The sequence below is a fragment of the Hemitrygon akajei genome, chromosome 9 (genome assembly GCF_048418815.1).
Source record: "Hemitrygon akajei chromosome 9, sHemAka1.3, whole genome shotgun sequence".
Classification (NCBI taxonomy): Eukaryota; Metazoa; Chordata; class Chondrichthyes; order Myliobatiformes; family Dasyatidae; genus Hemitrygon; species Hemitrygon akajei.
The window spans coordinates 89,432,371-89,452,299 of record NC_133132.1 but is presented as its reverse complement, the minus strand read 5'-3'; the positions used below and the strand labels follow the sequence as shown (position 1 = coordinate 89,452,299).

Genomic DNA, 19,929 nt, shown 5'->3' with positions numbered 1-19,929 from the left:
AAAGTGTAAGCTCCATTCACCCTCTCCACTTCACTAAAGCAGAACAGATTATAATTCTTCTTCCTGAACCCATAGCACAGACTTCAGTCTCTTCCCTCAACCCAAGTCACAGGCTGCTGCAATCACTGTCTCATCCCTCTCTAACTGAAGTTACAGATTGCAATCCTTCCCACACTCCTCCCTGAAAGCACAAATTTTGATTACTACCCCACCCCTTTCTGACCCATCACACAAGCTGGATTGATTCATGGCTAATATTCATGCCAACCATTTGATTCACACCCACTGACCAATCAACAGAGAAAATCTGGTTCCACCCATTTTGGTTCAGGTGCAATTGAGGCCTTGAGTTTGTAGTTGGGGCTATATAATGAGAGGATCAGGTCGCCATTGAATTCACTCTGCTGGAAACTTGACAGTTTCCAGATCATTGTGTCCAACTTCGTGATTGCCATAAGGCCTTTTGAGAATTTCTAGACTTTAAAGGATGAATAACCAACTATCTTAACAACCTAAAATGTCAACTGTTCATCTTCCATCATTGATGCTGCCTAACCACTGAGTTCCACCAATTTCTTTTACGGCACTGTGTAAAGTCTTAGGCACATATATATAGCAAGGGTGCCACAGACTTTTGCACAGTCAACGTGGAGCAGGGAGCGAGTTTGTAAATCTGGCTGGAGCAAAGGATGTTGACAATGATGAGGTGAAGCACCCACAGGAGGAGTGTGGGATAGGTGGGAGAGAAAGAATGCCAGGAGCAGGGGTAGCATGGGTGCAGACATACCCTGCCCTAAGACGCCAAGCAAGGTCATTTAACTCTAAACAATTGGTTTATTGATCATTACAGGATGTCTCTCTGGTGCTTCTTGCTCCCTCACCTCTCCCTTCCCCTTTTGTCAACCATGATTCCCCTTTCCCTGTCCCCTTTCCACTCTCAGTCCACAATAGAGACCCATATCAGAATCAGGTTAATCATCACTCACATATGTCTTGATTTTTTTTGTGGCAGCAGTACAGTGCAATACATAAAATTTGCTAGTGCTGTGCAAAGACCTTAGGCACTCTAGCTATATGTACAATATGTGCCTAAGACTTTTGCACAATATTGTACATTCACAGCCATGTTTCTGTCTAGGCTGGAGTTCAATAATCCAGCTTTGACCTGCCTGAAAAGACATAGGATTACAAACCCAAAAAACCCACTCACTAAGCAGATTTAGGACACATCGATGCCGTAAAAGTAATGAATGAAGAAGAATCATAGGTTGCAGTGCAAAATGGACATAATTGTGTTGGCCATTTTCTATCCCACCACTCTCATTGTCTTCTGAATTGAATATCAAATGGTGAAACAAGGAGGTCATATGCAACATTGTCACTGCTACTCTGCAGTTTTGAATTAAGAGGTCACCGGTTATTTCACAAATACATACTGTATACACACAGTCAAAACAAGTCAAACCAAATCTAATAATTGTGGTAGATAGAAAATTATTGAATCATATAGAGAGAAGCATGCTCTGCTGCCCACCAAGTCCATCAGATACCCATCTATAACATAAGAAAATAAGACATAGGAGTAGAATTAGGCCATTCAGTTCATCAAGTCTGCTCCGCAATCCATCATGAATGATTTATTATCCCTCTCAATCCTATTCTCCTGCCTTCTCTCTGTAACTTTTGTTACTCATACTCATCAAGAACCTATCAACTTCCACTTCAAATGTACCCATTGACTTGGCCTCCACAGCCATCTGTAGCAAGGAATTCCACAGACTCACCATCCTCTGGCTAAAAAAATTCCTCTTCATCTCTGTTCTAAAGGGACATCCTTGTAATCTGAGATTGTACCCTCTGGTCCTAGATTCCCCCACTATAGGAAACATCCTCTCCATGTCCACTTTATCTATAACTTTTAATATTCAATAGGTTTCAATGGGATCTCACTCATTCTTCTAAACTCCTGCGAGTACAGGCCCAGGGGAATCAAATGGTCCTCATACATTAACCCTTCAATTCCCAGGATCATTCTCGTGAACAACTGTTAGCAGACGACGGTTTAATTCACCGACCTCTGGGTGATGGGCCCAGCATAATTCCGCTGCACCATGCTGCTGATGACAATATACCAATTACATTTACTAGTACTTGGTCCATATCCTTCTCTGCTTGGCATTTCAAGCCCTTATCCAGGGCTGTTGTTAAATACTGTGAGAATAAATACATCCACCATCTTCCAGACTGCAAACATAGTCTGTGTGAAAAAAAGTTGTTTCCTTAGCTCCCCTGTAATGATCTTCCTCCTCACTTTAAACTTATGCAGATTCCTGTTTTCCAACTGATCTACATCTACAGAATTTTGAAATATTCTTCGGGTTCCCCCTCATCTTCTCTGATGCAACAAAACAATCCTATCCTATCCAGTCACTCCTCTCAACTGAAATGTTCCGTATCAGGCAATGATATGGTGAACCTAAGGATGCAATGGTGAGGCTTTGTAAGGCATTGGTCAGACCGCACTTGGAGTATTGTAAGCCATTTTGGGCCCCTTATTTAAGAAAGGAAATGCTGGCATTGGAGAGGATCCAGAGTAGCTTCACGAGAAAAATTGCAGGAAATTAAGGGTTAACGTATGCTTGAGGTGCTTTTGATGGCTCTGGGCCTTTACTAGCTGGAGTTTAGACAAATCAGAATGGATCTAATTGAAACCTATTGAATATTGAAAGGTCTAGATTGAGTGGACATGGAGAAAGGATGTTTCCTAGAGTGGAGGAATCTCAGACCAGAGGGCATATGCTCAGAATATAAAAATAAGACCATAAGACCAGAAGATATAGGGGCAGAAGTAGGCCATTTGGCCCATCGAGTCTGCTCCACTATTCAATCATGCGTTGATCCAATTCTTCCAGTCATCCCCACTCCCCTGCTTTTTCCCCATGCCCTTTGATGCACTAGCTAATCAAAATCAAAAACTTGGCCTCCACAGCCACTCGTGGCAACAAATTCCACAGATTTACCACCCTCTAACTGAAGTAGTTTCTTCACATCTCAGTTCTAAACGCAGTCCTGAAGTCGTACCCCCTTGTCGAAGATTCCCCTACCTTGGGAAATAACTTTGCCATGTCTAATCTGTTCAGGCCTTTTAACATTCAGAATGTTTCAATGAGATCCCCCCCCCCCCATTCTCCTGAACTTCAGGGAATACAGCCCAAGAGTTTCCAGACTTACCTCATACAGTAACCTTTTCATTCCCTGAATCATTCTTGTGAATCTTCTCTGAACACTCTCCAATGTCAGCATATCCTTTCTAAAATAAGGAGCCCAAAACTGCACACAATACTCCAAGTGTGGTCTCACGAGTGCCTTATAGAGCCTCAACATCACATCCCTACTCTTATATATTCTATAGCTTGAGAAATTAATGCCAACATTGCATTTGCCTTCTTCACCAATGACTCAACCTGGAGGTTAACCTTAAGGGTATCCTGCACAAGGACTCCTAAGTTGCTTTGCATTTCGGCATTTTGAATTCTCTCCCCATCTAAATAATAGTCCCCCCTTTTACTTCTTCCACTAAAGTGAATGACCATACACTTTCCAACATTGTATTTCATTTGCCATTTCTTTGCCTATTTCCCTAAACCATCTAAGTCTCTTTGCAGGCTCTCTGTTTCCTCAACACTACCCGCTCCTCCACCTGTTCAGGAAGGTTTCTGACACAATATGTACATACGCCTACAAGAAGAGAGGCTGTACTTGATCTGGTATTGGGAAATCAACCTGGTCAGGTATCAGGTTTCTCAGTGGGAGAGCATTTTAAAGATAGTGATCACAATTTTATCTCCTTTACATTGGAGAGGGATAGGAGCAGACAAGTCAGGAAAAAGTTTAATTGGAGTAAGGGGAAATATGAAGCTATCAGGCAGGACCTTGGAAGCATAAATTGGGAGCAGATTTTCTCAGGGAAATGTACAGCAAGAATGTGGCAAATATTCAGGGGATGTTTGCGTGGCGTTCTGCATAGGTACATTCAAGTGAGACAGGGAAAGGATAGTAGGTACAGGAACCATGGTGTACAAAGGCTGTAGAAAATCTAGTCAAGAAGAAAAGAAAAGCTTATGAAAGATTCAAAAAGCTAGGTAACGACAGAGATCTGGAAAATTATAAAGCTGGCTGGAAGGAGCTTAAGAATGAAATTAGGAGAGCCAGAAGGGGCAATGAGAAGGCCTTGGTGAACAGGATTAAGGAAAACCCCAAAACATTCCACAAGTATGTAAAGAGCAAGAAGATAAGACGTGAGAGGATAGGACCAATCAATTATGTCAGTGGAAAAGTGTGTATGGAACTGGAGGAGGTAGCGGAGCTACTTAATGAGTATTTTGCTTCAGTATTCACTACAGAAAAGGACCTTGGCGATTGTAGGGATGACTTACAATGGACTGAAAAGCTTGAGCATATAGACATTAAGAAAGAGGATGTGCTGAAGCTTTTAGAAAGCATCAAGTTGGATAAGTCACTGGGACCAGATGAGATATACCCTAGCCTACTGTGGGAGACGAGGGTGGAGATTGCTGAGCTTCTGGCAATGATCTTTGCATCATCAATGGGGATGGGAGAAGTTCCGGAGGATTGGAGTGTTGCAGATGTTGTTCCCTTATTTAAGATAGGGAGTAGAGATAGAACAATGAGAGAAATTATAGAACAATGAGTCTTACTTCAGTGGTTGGTAAGTTGATGGAAAAGATCCTGAGAGGCAGGATTTATGAACATTTGGAGAGGCATAATATGATTAGGAATAATCAGCATGGCTTTGTTAAAGGCAGGTCATGCCTTACGAGCCTGAATTAAATTTTGTGGATATGACTAAACACATTGATGAAGGTAGAGCAGTAGATGTAGCGTATATGGATATCAGCAAGGCATTTGATAAGATGTCCCATACAAGGCTTATTGAGAAAGTAAGGAGGCATGGGATCCATGGGGACCTTGCTTTGTGGATCCGGAACAGGCTTGCCCACAGAAGGCAAAGAGTGGTTGTAGATGAGTCATATTCTACATGGAGGTCAGTAACCAGTGGTGTGCCTCAGGGATCTGTTCTAGGACCCCTTCTCATTGTGATGTTTATGAATGACCTGGATGAGGAAGTGGAGGGATGATAAATTTTCTGATGACACTCAGGTTGGGGGTGTTGTGGATAGTGTGGAGGGCTGTCAGAGGTTACTGCGGGACATCGATAGAATGGTAGATCAAATATGATGGCAGAATATAAGACTCTTGGCAGTGTGGAGGATCAGAGGGATTTGGGGTCCAAGTCCATAGGACACACAAAGCTGCTGCACAGGATGACTGTGTGGTTAAGAAGGCATGCGGTGCATTGGCCTTCATCAACCATGGGATTGATCTCAAGAGCCAAGAGGTAATGTTACAGCTATATAGGACCCTGATCAGACCCCACAGAGTACTGTGCTCAGTTCAGGTCACCTCAGTTCAGGAAGGATGTGGAAACTATAGAAAGGGAGCAGAGGAGATTTACAAGGATGTTGCCTGGATTGGGGAGCGTGCCTTATTTGAATAGGTTGAATGAATTTGGCCTTTTCTCCTTGGAGCAACGGAGGATGAAAGGTGACCTGATAGGTATTGATTGTGTGGATAGTCAGAGGCTTTTTCCCAAGGCCAAAATGACTAACATGAGAGGGCACGGTTTTAAGGTGCTTGGAAGTAGCTACAGAGGAGATGTCAGGGGTAAGTTTTTTACGCAGAGAGTAGTGAGTGCATGAAATGGGCTGCCAGCAATGGTGTTGGGGGTGGATACAATTGGGTCTTTTAAGAGACTCTTGTATAGGTAAATGGAGCTTAGAAGAATAGAGGCGATGGGTAACTCTAGGTAATTTCTACAATATGTACATGTTCGATACAGTACTGTGGGCCAAAGAGCCTGTATTGTGCTGTAAGTTTTCTATGTTTCTACATTTCTATCTTTGTATCATCGGCAAATTTAGCCACAAATCCGTTAATCCCATAGGCAAAATCATTGACATACATGGTAAAAACCAGAGTTCCCAACACTGACCCTTGTGGAACTGCACTGGTAGCCGGCAGCCAGCCAGAACAGGATCTCTTTATTCCCACTCTCTGTTTTTTGCCAATCAACCATTGCTCCACCCATGCTAGTAACTTCCCTGTAATTACATGGGCTCTTATCTTGCTAAGCAGCCTCATGTGTGGTACGTTGTCAAAGATCTTCTGAAAATCCAAGTACTCCATATCTACTACATCTCTTTTGTCTATCCTGCTTGTAATTTCCTCAAAAAAATTGCAGTAAATTAGTCAAGCAGGGTTTTCCTTTCAGGAAAACATGCTGGCTTTGCCCTATCTTGTTATGTGCCTCCAGGTATTCTGTAATTCCACCCTTCTTAAATAGCAGACTAACATTTGCAATTTTCCAGTCATCCGGTACAATGCCAGAATCTAACGACTCTTGAATGATCATTGTTGTTGCCTCCACAATCTCTCCAGCTACTTCCTTAAGAACCTGAGGATGCATTCCTTCAGGTCCAGGAGATTTATCCACTGTCAGACCATTAAGCTTCCTGAGCACCTTCTCAGTCGTAATTTACACAGCACATAATTCATTTCTCTGACACTCTTGAATGTCCGGTATGCTGCAGGTGCCTTCCACTGTGAAGACTGATGCAAAATATGCATTCAGTTCCAATGCCATCTCTGTGCCTCTCATTACAACATCTCCATCATCATTTTCTATTGGTCCTATATCTACCCTCAACTCTCTTTTACCCTTTATATACTTAAAAAAGCTTTAAGTATCTTCTTTGATATTACTCACCAGCTTCCTTTCATAATTCATCTTTTCCTTCCTAATGACCTTCTTAGTTTCCTTCCGCAAGTTTTTAAAAGCTTCCCAATCTTCTATCTCCCACTAGCTTTGGCTTCCTTGTATGCCCTCTCTTTTGCATTTACTTTGGCTCTGACTTCACTTGTCAGCCACGGTTATGTCCTTCTTCCATTTGAAAACTTCTTCCTATTTGGAATATACCTGTCTTACACTTTCCTCATTTTTCGCAGAAACTCCAATCAATAGTGCTCTACTGTCCTTCCTGCTAATGTCTCTTTCCAGTCAACTTTGGCCAGTTTCCCTCTTATGCCATTGTACTTCCCTTTATATACTGACACATTGGAATTTAGTTTATCCTTCTTGAAAGATGTCACTTTAGAAAAGGGATAAGGAAGAATTTATGTCACTAGAAGGTTGTGAATCTGCGAAATTCATTGCCACAGATGGCTGTGAAGTTCAAGTTATTGAGCATATTTAAAATAGAAGCTGGTAGGTTTTTAATGAGTAAGGGTGTCAAAGCTTACAGGGGAAAAGACAGGAAAATGGGGTTGAGAAGGATAGTAAATCAGTCATGATCAAATATCAGAGCAGACTTGATGGGCCAAATGTTCTAATTCTCCTCCTATGTCCTAAATGAAACCTTCTCTGCATCCTCTGCTACTCAATCCTTCCAATAGTGTGGTAAACACAAATGCACACAATACTCTGAGAAGTTTTTTTATGAAATTATTTTCAGTGCCATGCAGAATGAAGGCCATCATCTCATTTGCCTTACTCACCACCTATCTACTCATGTTGTCACCTTCAGTGATTTATGGGCTTACTCTCTGATTCCCTGTAGTCCTGGGAGTTTTACTATTCATGGTGTATGTCCTTATCATTGAGTTTTTATATCTGCAGTGTGGGCATTGGCATTAATTGCATTATTTTATTCCATCACACAGAGAATTTATAATGAAGGCAGACCATTTTTACGGCTTATCTCATCAGCCAAAAAGAGTGTGCATTGAGGAGGTTAACTTACAACTGTTGTCTTTTTTTAGGGAACTTATAATCCATACTGTGCCCTGTGGGATTACGGCAAAACGTAAGTCACAATACCACTCGTAATTCTTTTGTTCTTAGTTACATCATTTTATTGGAATAGTTTTTTCTTGTCTTCATTCAACTTACTTTCCTCTTTCAAGAAATCACATGACTTTCAGGTGGTTTGTGGAGTGTGCTTGTCGTGATGTAACAGGACATGAACGTTTTGTGTGACAGGCTAGACTAGCCAGAGATCTATTCTCATCTGTTACTGTACCTTCATTCTTGTAAACTCAAATTTGTGATTAAACAACTGTGTTTATAATTCTGTATATAGAAGAGTCACATAGCAATAAATACTTCAACATATCATGTGAGGTAGAGTTCATAAAATAGTGTTCAAGTATGTTTCTTGGATGCTGAGCCGATATTAAGAATTGTGGATGGAAAATTATGCAAGTTATCCTGATTCTTGAGAGCATTTGCATGTTTTTATATCTGCTCTTAAATGTGGAGACTGTTTTGTGCTCTAATTGGATGATGCTTTAGTAGTGACATTCATTCTTTAAGTCGCCAAGGTACTTTGAAACAAGGCACTAAGTTGACCTAGATTGATGATATGGCACTGTTGTGCAGTTCTTGCTGTAAATTAGATAACTGGACTAGTGGGTTATGTTTAACTATGGACTGTAGCATAAAACTGTTTCTCCTGCCATGATCCCTTCATGTGACCTGGCTAACTTTAGCACCCCGCCAAACCACCCCCCCCCCAACCACTGCATCACTGGAATGCAAAGAAGAAAGAGAAAATATTTGTGTTGACTGTTGATTAAATATCATCATTTTACACTGTTGATAATTAATCTTAGAACAGTAAATAAGGCAGTTTAGCAGCATTTTTCTGCAACAGACAACTCTAAGTTCACTTTATGCCACTGTCGAGCATTGAATACCAAGTGCATGTCAAAATAATAATTACCTAAGCTGGCAAAACAGCAACATAAAATTACCAGTTAATGAGAATAAAGTAACTATTATGTGATAATCCATTTATTTAATATTTAAACTTTACCTAAAAATAAAACTTTACAAGTATGATGATTATTTTGGTTTTAGCATGTTTTTTTATTTATGCAAATCTTTCAACACATGGAATTATGATGTTGTAGCCATAGTGAGATCTGGTTGCAGGAGGAGCAGGACTGGAACTTCAAAATTCTGAAATTCTGTTGCTTTAGATACAACAGAACAGAAGGGATTAACGGAGGAGAGGTGGCATTGCTAGTCAAGGAAAATGTCATTACAATGCTCAATCAGGATAGAATGGAGAAGTCATCTAGTGAGGCTTTTTGTGTGAAACTGAGGAATAAGAAAGGTATGGCCACATTAATGGGGCTATAATGGGACCACCAACAGTCCAAGAAATTTAGAGGAACAAATTTGTAGAGAGATTGCAGATTGTTGAAAGAGACATGAGGTTGTTGTAGTAGGTGATTTTAACTTTCCACATGTTGACTAGGACTTCCATAGTGTAAAAGGACTAGATGGGATAGAGTTTGTTGAATGTGTTCAGGAAAGTTTCCCTAATCAGTACAGAGAAGTCCCAAAAGGAGAGCATGTGATACTTGATCTGCTATTAGAGAATGAGACAAGGCAAATGAAATGACAGAAGTTCATGTGGGGGAACATTTTGCACCTAATGATGATAATGCCATTAGTTTCAGAGTAACTAAGGAAAAAGATAGGTCTGGTCTGTGGGTTGAGATTCTATATTAGAGAAAAGCCAATATTGATGGAATCAGAAAGTGTGGATTGAGGCAGGCTGTTTTCTACCAAAGGTGTACATGGTAAGTGTAAGGCCTTCAAAAGTGAAATTTTGAGAGTACAAGGTTTGTATATGTTGCTGTCAGAATAAATGGTAAATATAACAGGTTTAGGGATCCTTGATTTTCAAGAGACATTATGCTCTGGTTAAGAAAAAAAAAGGAGGTGCATAGCCAGGTATAAGCAGGTAGGAACAAATGATGTACTTATGGAAAAGAAAGAAACAGACAGACAGACATACTTTATTGATCCCGAGGGAAATTGGGTTTCGTTACAGCCGCACCAACCAAGAATAGTGAAGAAATAGATAGATAGATAGATAGATACTTTATTCATCCCCATGGGGAAATTCAACTTTTTTCCAATGTCCCATACACTTGTTGTAGCAAAACTAATTACATACAATACTTAACTCAGTAAAAAATATGATATGCATCTAAATCACTATCTCAAAAAGCATTAATAATAGCTTTTAAATAGTTCTTAAGTCCTGGCGGTAGAATATAGTAATATAAAACCATAAATAATTAAACAATAATGTTTATCATGCCAAGTGGAAATAAGTCCATGACCAGCCTATTGGCTCAGGGTGTCTGACACTCCGAGGGCGGAGTTGTAAACTTTGATGGCCATAGGCAGGAATGACTTCCTATGACGCTCAGTGTTACATCTTGGTGGAATGAGTCTCTGGCTGAATGTACTCCTATGCCTAACCAGTACATTATGGAGTGCATGGGGGTCATTGTCCAAGATGGCATGCAACTTGGACAGTATCCTCTTTTCAGACACCACTGTCAGAGAGTCCAGTTCCACCCCCACAACATAACTGGCCTTACAAATGAGTTTGTTGATTCTGTTGGTGTCTGCTACCCTCAGCCTACTACCTGTGGTGAACTACATATACCTGTCTGGACACGCCCCTGATGACTGCTCCTCCCACAGACCCCTGTATAAAGGTGATGGAGGTCTGAGCCCGGCCTTTCAGTCTCCAGGATGTAGTATGGTGGTCACTCACTGCTTGTTCCTTCTTCCAGTCAATAAAAGCCGATACCTCGCTTTTACGTCTCAGAGTGAGTTACTGATGGTGCATCACTACCCCAGCACACAACAGCAAACATGATAGCACTGGCCACCACAGCCTCGTAGAACATCCTCAGCGTCGTCCGGCAGATGTTAAAGGACCTCAGACTCCTCAGGAAATAGAGACGGCTCTGACCCTTCTTGTAGACAGCCTCAGTGTTCTTTGACCAGTCCAGTTTATTGTCCATTCATATCCCCAGGTATTTGTAATCCTCCTCTATGTCCACACTGACCCCTTGGATGGAAACAGGGGTCACCATTGCCTTAGCCCTCCTCAGGTCCACCATCAGCTCCTTAGTCTAAATCAGGAGGGCTAAAAGAATGCAAGAGGGTGCCCTAGGTGGAGGGGAATCCTAAAAGATATGTTAAGAGCAAAAGGATTGCGTGGGACAAAATTGGTCCTCTGGAAAATTGGAATAATAATCTATGCATTTATTCAAGAGTTGGGAGAGATCTTGACTGCATTTTTTGCATCTGTATTTACTTGGGAGATGGACACAGAGTCTATAGAAAACAGCAGTGAGGTTATGGACCCAATACAGATTACAGAGGAGAAGGTGTTTGCTGTCTTGAGGCAAATTAGGATGGACAAATTCCCAGGGCTTGACAAGGTGTTCCCATGGGCTCTGTGGGAGGCAAATGTAGAAATTACAGGGGCCCTAGCCAAGATTTTATAACCATATAACAATTACAGCACGGAAACAGACCATCTCGGCCCTTTCAGTCCATGCCGAACGCTTACTCTCACCTAGTCCCACTGACCCGCACTCAGCCCATAACCCTTTCCTGTCCGTATACCTATCCAATTTTATTTTAAATGACAATACCGAACCTGCCTCTACCACTTCTACTGGAAGCTCGTTCCACACAGCTACCACTCTCTGAGTAAAGAAATTCCCCCTCATGTTACCCCTAAACTTTTGCCCCCTGACTCTCAACTCATGTCCTCTTGTTTGAATCTCCCCTACTCTCAATGGAAAAAGCCTATCCACGCTTTAAATCATTCTTAGCAACAGGTGAGGTACCAGATGATTGGAAGATAGCTAGTATTGTTCCGCTGTTTAAAAGTGCTCTAAAAATAAACTAGGAAATGATAGGCCAGTGAGCTTGACAGTAGTAGTGGGAAAGTTATTTAGAGGGTATTCTAAAGGGTCGGATATACATCCATTTGGATAGATGTGGGCTGATTGAGGATAGTCAGCGTGGCCTTGTGCATGGTAGGTCATGTCTAACCTGTCTTATAGAGTTTTTCGAGGAGGTTGCCATGAAAGTTGATGAAGGCAAGGCAGTGGATGTTGTCTACATGGAATTCAGCAATGCATTTGACAAGTTCCCACATGCGAGGTTGGTCAGGAAAGTTCAGTTGCTAAGCATTCAAGATGAGATAGGAAATTGGATTATATGGCGACTTTGTGGGAGAAGCCAGAGAGTGGTAGTTAATGGTTCACACTCTGACTAGAGGCCTGAGACTACTGGAGAGCCACAGGGATCAGTGCCAGTTGTGTTGGTGTTTGTCATCTATATCAATAATCTGGATGATAAAGTAGTTCACTGGATCAGCAAATTTTCAGACGACACCAAGACTGGGGGTGTAGAGGACAGTGAGGAAGACAATCAGAGCTTGCAGTGGTTTCTGGACCAGCTGGAAAACTGGCAGATTGAATTTAATGCAGACAAGTGCAGTTCAGTAGAACCAACCAAGATAGGTCTTACACAGTGAATGTTGGAGCACTGAGGAGTGCAGAGAACAAACAGATCTGGGAATACAGATCCATAATTCATTAAAAATGCCAGCTCAGATAAATAGGGTCATAAAGAAAGCTTTTGGCACTATGGCCTTCATAAATCAATATATTGAGTACAGAAGCTGGAATGTTATGTTGAAGTAGTATAAGACATTGGTGAGTATTGGAGAATCTGGAGTATTGTGTGCAGTTTTTGTCACCTACCTACAGGTAAGAAGTAAGCAAGGTTGAAAGAGTATGGACAAAATTTACAAGGATGTTGCCAAGACTAGAGGAGATGAGATATAAGTAAAGATTGAATAGGTTAGGAAGTTATTCCTAGAAATGTAGAAGATTGAAGGGAGATTTAATAGATGTGTACAAAACTCTGAGGGGTATGGATAGGGTAAATGTAACAGGCTTTTCCACTGAGCTTGAGTGGGATTACGACTTGAGTTCATGGGTTAAGGACAGCAAGAGGGAAAACTTCTTCACTCAGGAGGCCGTAAGAGTGTGGAACAAGCTGCCAGCACAAGTGGTGCATGCAAGGCCAATAATGTTTAGCTGAAGTTTGGATAGGTACATAGATAGTACCAGTATGGTTGGTTATACTCCAGGTGCAGATCAATGGGACTAGGCAGTTTAAATGGTTTGGCATGGACTGTTTGGAGATGGTGCCTACTTGAGCTGTTACAATCCTGGTGAAACTGTCCCTGTACTTAAGTTCCCCGATATTAATCCAGCAACAATCAATGAAGTATGACATTTTTAAGTCAAGGAGGGAAATCTGCATCTCCTGATATTTTCCTAAATTTAATGGCTTTGGAAGTGGTCACAGGTCTGGAACTGTTGATGAGAAAGTCTTGGCATCTGGACACGTCAGCGAGGAAGAAGCTGCACAAGTTTGTGATATTGATGGTAATGGATTGAGTGGTAATCATGGGTTGCTTTATCCTGACAATGTTGAGTTTCTTGAGTATTCAGCTGGTACTCTTTGAGACAAATGAGAAATGTTCAACTTTGTTCTAGACTGTGTCTTAAACATGGTGAACTCTACTTAAGTACTAAAATTTATAAAGTGGTACTTAAACCTGTTACCTTTTGTTTGAGATTCAACTCTCCTACCAAATGAACATTGGCTGTGAAAGTTAAGCAACTGCAAAAGAAGTATAGAGTCATACAGTTATAGAGCAATATCACATGCATATAGTCCCTTCAGCTCAATTGTCCATGCTTAACCCATTTAGTCCTAATTTCCTGCATTTGACCTGTATCACTCAAAACTTGTCTTCTCCATGTACCTATCTAAATGTTCCTTAAATGATACTGTTGTACCTGAACCTCAAAGCACCCCTTCCTTCTTCCACACACAAGCAGCAGCAAAGCATCAACCTTCTCCCATCTTAATGCAAAAAGCTTTAGCTTCCCCATCACCCACTATGCAAGCAATAGCAAAGCCCCCAAAGACGCCAAGAGCAGTCCATTGAAAACCACTGTTTACCCAACAGTCTGACATGCCACAAGCTCTGTCTCTTACTAAAAAGGGAGAGAAGAGAGGTGTCAGCCCTTCCACAGAGAGAGGAGAGACTAAAAGCTTGCCATTTCAATGTTACAGTCTGCAGTGCCGCTTTTATTCTGAGTTTCGCTAACTCGAGAATTAGCAGCAAACTCTCCCCCCTACCCAACGAGAGAGAGCGATTACCTGAGCACAGAGACCTCCGACAGCCACACCCGCTGTCTCGATGTTCCGATCTCCTGTGATGCTTTAGTCAATGGCACCGGCGAGGAATCATTTGCCCACAAGGGCCGTGCGAGACTGCACCCTGAAAGTGCACGACTTTTAGGCTGCTCCAGGAGATATTGGGAAAACGCTCCGTCAGTGAGCTCCAAGAGTGGGAACCCACCTCTGTGAAGTTCCACAGTTTGAGTGCAGCTGAAGATCACAGTCTCCAACAGAAACCCAACAACTTTGAAAAAGAAAGAAGAGACATTAAGGAGAGGAATTCTAGCTGTTTAGAAGAAGGGCTAGAAGAAGTCGCCCTCTGGTGCCATCTTAGCTCTTCCCCTCCTATCATACGATGATCACTGCCTCTCAAGGGTTCCTTTACATTAAGCTCCCAAATAAAATCTGCTTCATTACACAACACACAATTCAGAATTAACCTTCCCCTAGTGGGCTCAACCACAAGCTGCTCTAAAAAGCCATCTCTTTGGCATTCTTCTCTTAGGATCCTGCACCAACCTGATTTTCACAATCTGCCTGTATATTGAAATCCCCCGTGACTATTGTTACGAACCCCATAACTGAGTCACTTACCAGCAAAGATAGAGAGGTCCGTTGAAGCCTGATGATACGATTTTTAACAGTATTTATTAGTAAAAGTACACAAAAATAATATCAATGCAAACATGCAGATAATATACGTCATCAATACTAAATCTAAAAGTGCGGGTATAATAATAAGAAGAAATAAGCTCTATCATTGTCTAGGGGATAATGTATTGTCCGATGGAAATATAAAAGTCACTCAGTTCATGCAGGCTGCAGCCTTTGGGGACCGCTGGGTTGCAATGGTTGGAGAGAGAGAGAGTTTTGGGAGAAAAACTTGCCGGCTCCTTTTATGATTTCGATCTGTCGGGAGTCCCGTTGGTGTGGCTGTTCACTCATGGCCTCTCCTTTAGCTAAGCCGTTCTTCCGTGGCGAGCCCGCCAATCCCAGGCAAGGGAAGGACGCACACAAGCCCCCCACTGGCTGTCGCTATTAAACGCTGTCACGGGATTTCTAGCATTTCTCCTGGTGCGTCTAAAGGGGTTGTTCCCCAGACCCTCTTTTATCCTTACTCACGGGGTCTCAGATGTCAATCAGGTTGGGATGATGCAATCCCTCAACCAGCCTACTCTGGTCATCCCCTGAGGGGCTTCAATGTACAGTACTCAATACACAATTCCATCTCCAAGAGACAATAGCCGTTATCAATTGTTTTGTTTCGCTGAGGCCAGGACACATTCCAAACCTTGTGGATTCTCTCTCATTTCCTGGGTCCCAGACCCGAATTAATAGCGATCTTGTGATTCCCAAAAAGGAGGGGGTGACTTTGTACCCTTCAGCCCCTCAGAGTTGTGGCACAATCGTAACACTATCATAACACTAACCTTGTTACATCCTTTTAATCTCTTGTTGTAATTGTATTCCATATCCTGGCTACTATATGGAGGCCTGTATTTAACTCTCATCATGGTCTTTTTACCCTTCCAGTTTCTTAACTCTACTAACAACGATTCTACATCTTATAATTGTATGTCACCTCTTTCCAAGGATCTGATTTCATTATTTGCCAACAGAGCCACCCTATCCCTTGTACCTACCTGCCTGGCCTTTCAATACAATGTGTATCCTTGGATGCTATGCTCCCAACTATGATCTTTTAGCTACGACTCAGTGATGCTCGCAACATCCTATCTGCTAATCTCTAATTGTTCTCCAAGATCATCTGCCTTATTCCATGTGCTGCGTGCATTCAAATATAACACCTTCAGTCCTGTATTCATCACCCTTTTCAATTTTGCCCTCATGTTACACTTCAACTCATCCCACTGACTGCAATTTTGCCCTTTCATCTGCCTGTCCTTCCTCACATTCTCACAACATGCTGGATCTATGTGTATATTAACTGCCCCATTTCAGCCCCATTATTCTGGTTCCCATCACCATCAGCTCTAACAAACCTGACCACAAGGGTCTTGGTCCCCCTCTAGTTCAGGTCTCACCTTTGCTCAGGTCATACCATCCCCAGAAGAGATCCCAGTGATCCAGAAATCTGAAACACTGCCCACTGCACCAACTCCTCATCCATGCATTCTTCTGCCAAATCATCTGACTGTTACCCTCACTGGCATGTGCCATAGACAGCAATCCAGAGATTACTACCTTGGTGGTCCCCCTTTTCAGCCTTCTACCTAACTCCCTGTGTTCTCTCTTCAAGACCTCCTTCCAGTCTTCTTTTCAATGTTACAATTGGACCTGTCTCTAACACTTTCCGCTTGTAGCTTGTTCCACACTCGCACCACCCTTCATGTTCCCCTTAAATATTTCACCTTTCACCCTAACCCTATGAATTCGAGTTCTAGTCTCATCCAACCTGAGGGAGAAAAGCCTGTGGGTGTTCACTCCTTTCTATATCCATCATAATTTTCTATAAATCCATAGTATCTTACCTCAATATTTTATTTTATGTCTTTATGTATAGCCTGCATTTTTCAAAAGTAAAAATTACATTGGGCTGAAGGATAATTTTACCTTTATTCACTTAAAATCTTGGCCATGACTGTTGCTACCTATTATTTAATCTATATTGTTCCCTGCGATAAAAGCATTGTATGTGGTCGCTTTCAAATTGTCATTTGTCATTATACTGGTGTGAAATAGGATATTAGTCTGCAAAAACTAATTCATTCCTGCTACAAACTTCAAAATTAAGTCAAATAGACAAATAACTTGGAGGTTTTATTGAAGAATGTTGACAAACAAAGATGGACAGAAATGTATGTCTGCCCTATGCTTGCCGTCAGTGATGGAAAGATGATTTCTGGCAGTGTTTTTCCTTCTGTGAATTGTCACATGATGCCATATTTCCTGCTGCCCTTCACTTTTGACCTTTACAAACCATTCTCCCTGTAAGCAATGCAGTATCCTTCACAATTTATGGTGGCTGACAATGAAGAGCTAATTCTGGCATGCCAACAAACAATCTGGCAAATACTATACCTCTGTCCTCAATGGTTCATGATATCAAATGTGACAGTCATAGACATTGGGAAGGACCCCTTTTCAAAACTAGGAGTGACAGTCAAACAGGGAAGGTCAATTGGAGAAGAGTGTGTGAGGATATCTTTGATGAGGAAAAGGAAAACCAGCCTGATTTGTTGGCCCTGCTTGCTTTTTGTTGGCATAAAGAGAGAACATATTCTTTAGGTTATTTTGCCCTCTGGGTGGTAATCAAGAGGAGAGAATCATCTGCTTGTTGTAGGACATGCCTGATATGCAGTTCCCTAAAATTAATGACATGAAAAGCAAGCAGATTCTACAGTGAGCAGGCTATCCTTTCCTGCAGAGAACCACAGATGGTAAAGTGGAGAATGTATTCCATTCTGTGTCATCTGCTCTGACATGCACTCTAACTAACCCAGCCACAGAAGAAAACCAGTGCAGGGTTTGCACTTTTCAGGACTTGAGTATTAATTCACTATTTGGTGTTCTGAATTACCTACCCTCATTCACACAATGCAGTCTACCTCCCTGTAGTTTAGTAACAATCACAATCTATGGGCAGCCTCTCAAGATACTGTATTCCTTATCTCCCTACCCTCTTCCTGAATTTCCATTCACCTCTCAAGTGACACTCACGCCCGTCCCATTTGGAAAGGAGCACGGACACAAACAGAAGCATGCAGATGGCCAGACAGCCGAGGCTCATCAGGAGTCCTCCCAACCTGTCACTTTACTGAGCAGAAGATTTGTTTGCAGTCGCAGGAGGTTCGGTGGTAATCCTTGCCTGTTTCTATATTTTTAATTGGGATTCTGGAAGGGATGCACAGTTGCAGGTTTCAGATAGATAGTATGCCACTGTCCAGCCACATGTTTTTTTGTTGGCACTGGGAGGTAATTTTCTTTTTCCCTTCCTTAACTTAATGATTCACTAATCAGACGGACTCTGAAAAGAACTTGAAAAGCAATTATTGCATTAATGGAGTAAATGAACTGGATGAATAATTGGGCATGTTCAGAGACAGCAGCTAATTTGTTAATGACTTATTTACAAATAGAAGTAGCTGCATGGGAGAATGTTGCTTCAATTCCACTCTCCCATCGCAGGTAAGCAGCTTAGCTAAGCGGTGAAAAAATTGTTTCCACAACGCAGGGTTTTGAACCGAAATGTCAAAAGTCCCGTTCCTCTTGACAGATGCTGTTCAGCGCACGGTGCTCCTTCAACAAATTGTTAGTTGCTACGGTTTCCAGCTATTGTCTTGTGTCTCTTAGCTAAGGGGTGATAACACACAGTGGGATCCTGACTGGTTGCATCACAGTCTAATATGGAAGCAAAAATGGCCACGGAACCATACAGCCCAGTCCATCACAGGAAAAGCCCTCCACATGATCTACAAAGGGCATTGCCACAAGGAAGCAGCATCCTTCATCAAAGACCCCTCACTATCCAGGTTATACTCTCTTCTCACTGCTACCATCAGGAAGGAGTCACAGGAACCTCAGGTTCAGGAACAATTATTACCCTTCAACTATCTGGCTTCTGAACCAGTGTGTGGATAACGTCACTCACCACAGCACTGAACAGAACCCATGGACTCATTTTCAAGGGTTCTACAACTCATGTTGTCAGTATTATATATTTATTTATTACTATTACTATTATTAATTTGTCTTTTCTGTATTTGTACAGTTTGGCTTTTTACATTGGTTGCTTATCAGTTTTGTAGTAGTTTTTCATTGATTCTCTTTTATTTCTTTGTTCTACTGTGAATATGCGCAAGAAAATGAATCTCAGGATAGTATATAGTGACATATGTACTTTGCTAATAAATTTACTTTGCACTTTGAAATTTGAACCAATCCTTATGTCTACTATTTAGATCCCAATCCCTCCAAACCAACCTCAACCCAGTTCATCCCTGTTCCTACTCACCTTTCCCCTGACAACCCCTCCCTCTAATTCACCCCATTCTTTACTTTAACTCACCCATCCATATCCCACCCTTTCACAAAATCAATTCCACCCCTTTGATTTTACCCACACCCCACTCACTCTCCCAACATACCTATTCCCCCACAACCCTTCGCCCAACCTCATCTCCTCTTCTCATTTCTTTTCCAGACTCATATCCCTCCAATTCACCATCCCGAAACTCGCAAAAATCACCACCTAATCCATTCCTTTGCCTGATACTGCTCCCTTTATACAGTTTAGATAAGACAAGGTCTCTGGCGCTGAGCCTGGTTCCGTGGTGCAGAAAGGGGTGAAGATATGTGGTAGCCATAGGGGATTAGATAGTGAGGGGATCAGACAGGAGGTTCTGTCAAACTGATAGAGATACCCACATGGGGTGTTGCCTGCCAGGTGCCAGATCTGGTGCAGAGTATTCTGAAGGGAGAGGGTGAACAGCCAGAAGTCTTTGTACACATTGGTACCAATGACATTGGTAGAAAACGGGAGGAGGTCCTGAAGAGAGAATTCAGGGAGTTGGGTAGGAAGCTGAAAAGCAGGACCTCCAGGGTAGTAATCTGACGATTGCTGTCTGTGTCACATGCTAATGAGCACAAGAATAGCATGATCAGGCATATTAATGCATGGCTGAGAGACTGGTGTAGGCGGCAGGGTTTCAGGTTCCTGGATCATTGGGGCCTCT

At 42.0% G+C, this 19,929-nt stretch overlaps 1 protein-coding gene across 9 annotated transcripts in view; it reads left to right on the top strand.

Moving 5' to 3' along the window:
• Positions 1-19,929, top strand: part of adgrb3 (adhesion G protein-coupled receptor B3) — a 766,644-nt gene that overhangs the window by 478,846 nt on the left and 267,869 nt on the right. For all 9 annotated transcript variants that reach the window (XM_073056508.1, XM_073056504.1, XM_073056509.1 and 6 more), the window contains one exon: positions 7,900-7,943. In XM_073056508.1, coding sequence (XP_072912609.1) covers positions 7,900-7,943 — 44 coding nt within the window. The remainder of the gene's footprint in view (positions 1-7,899; positions 7,944-19,929) is intronic.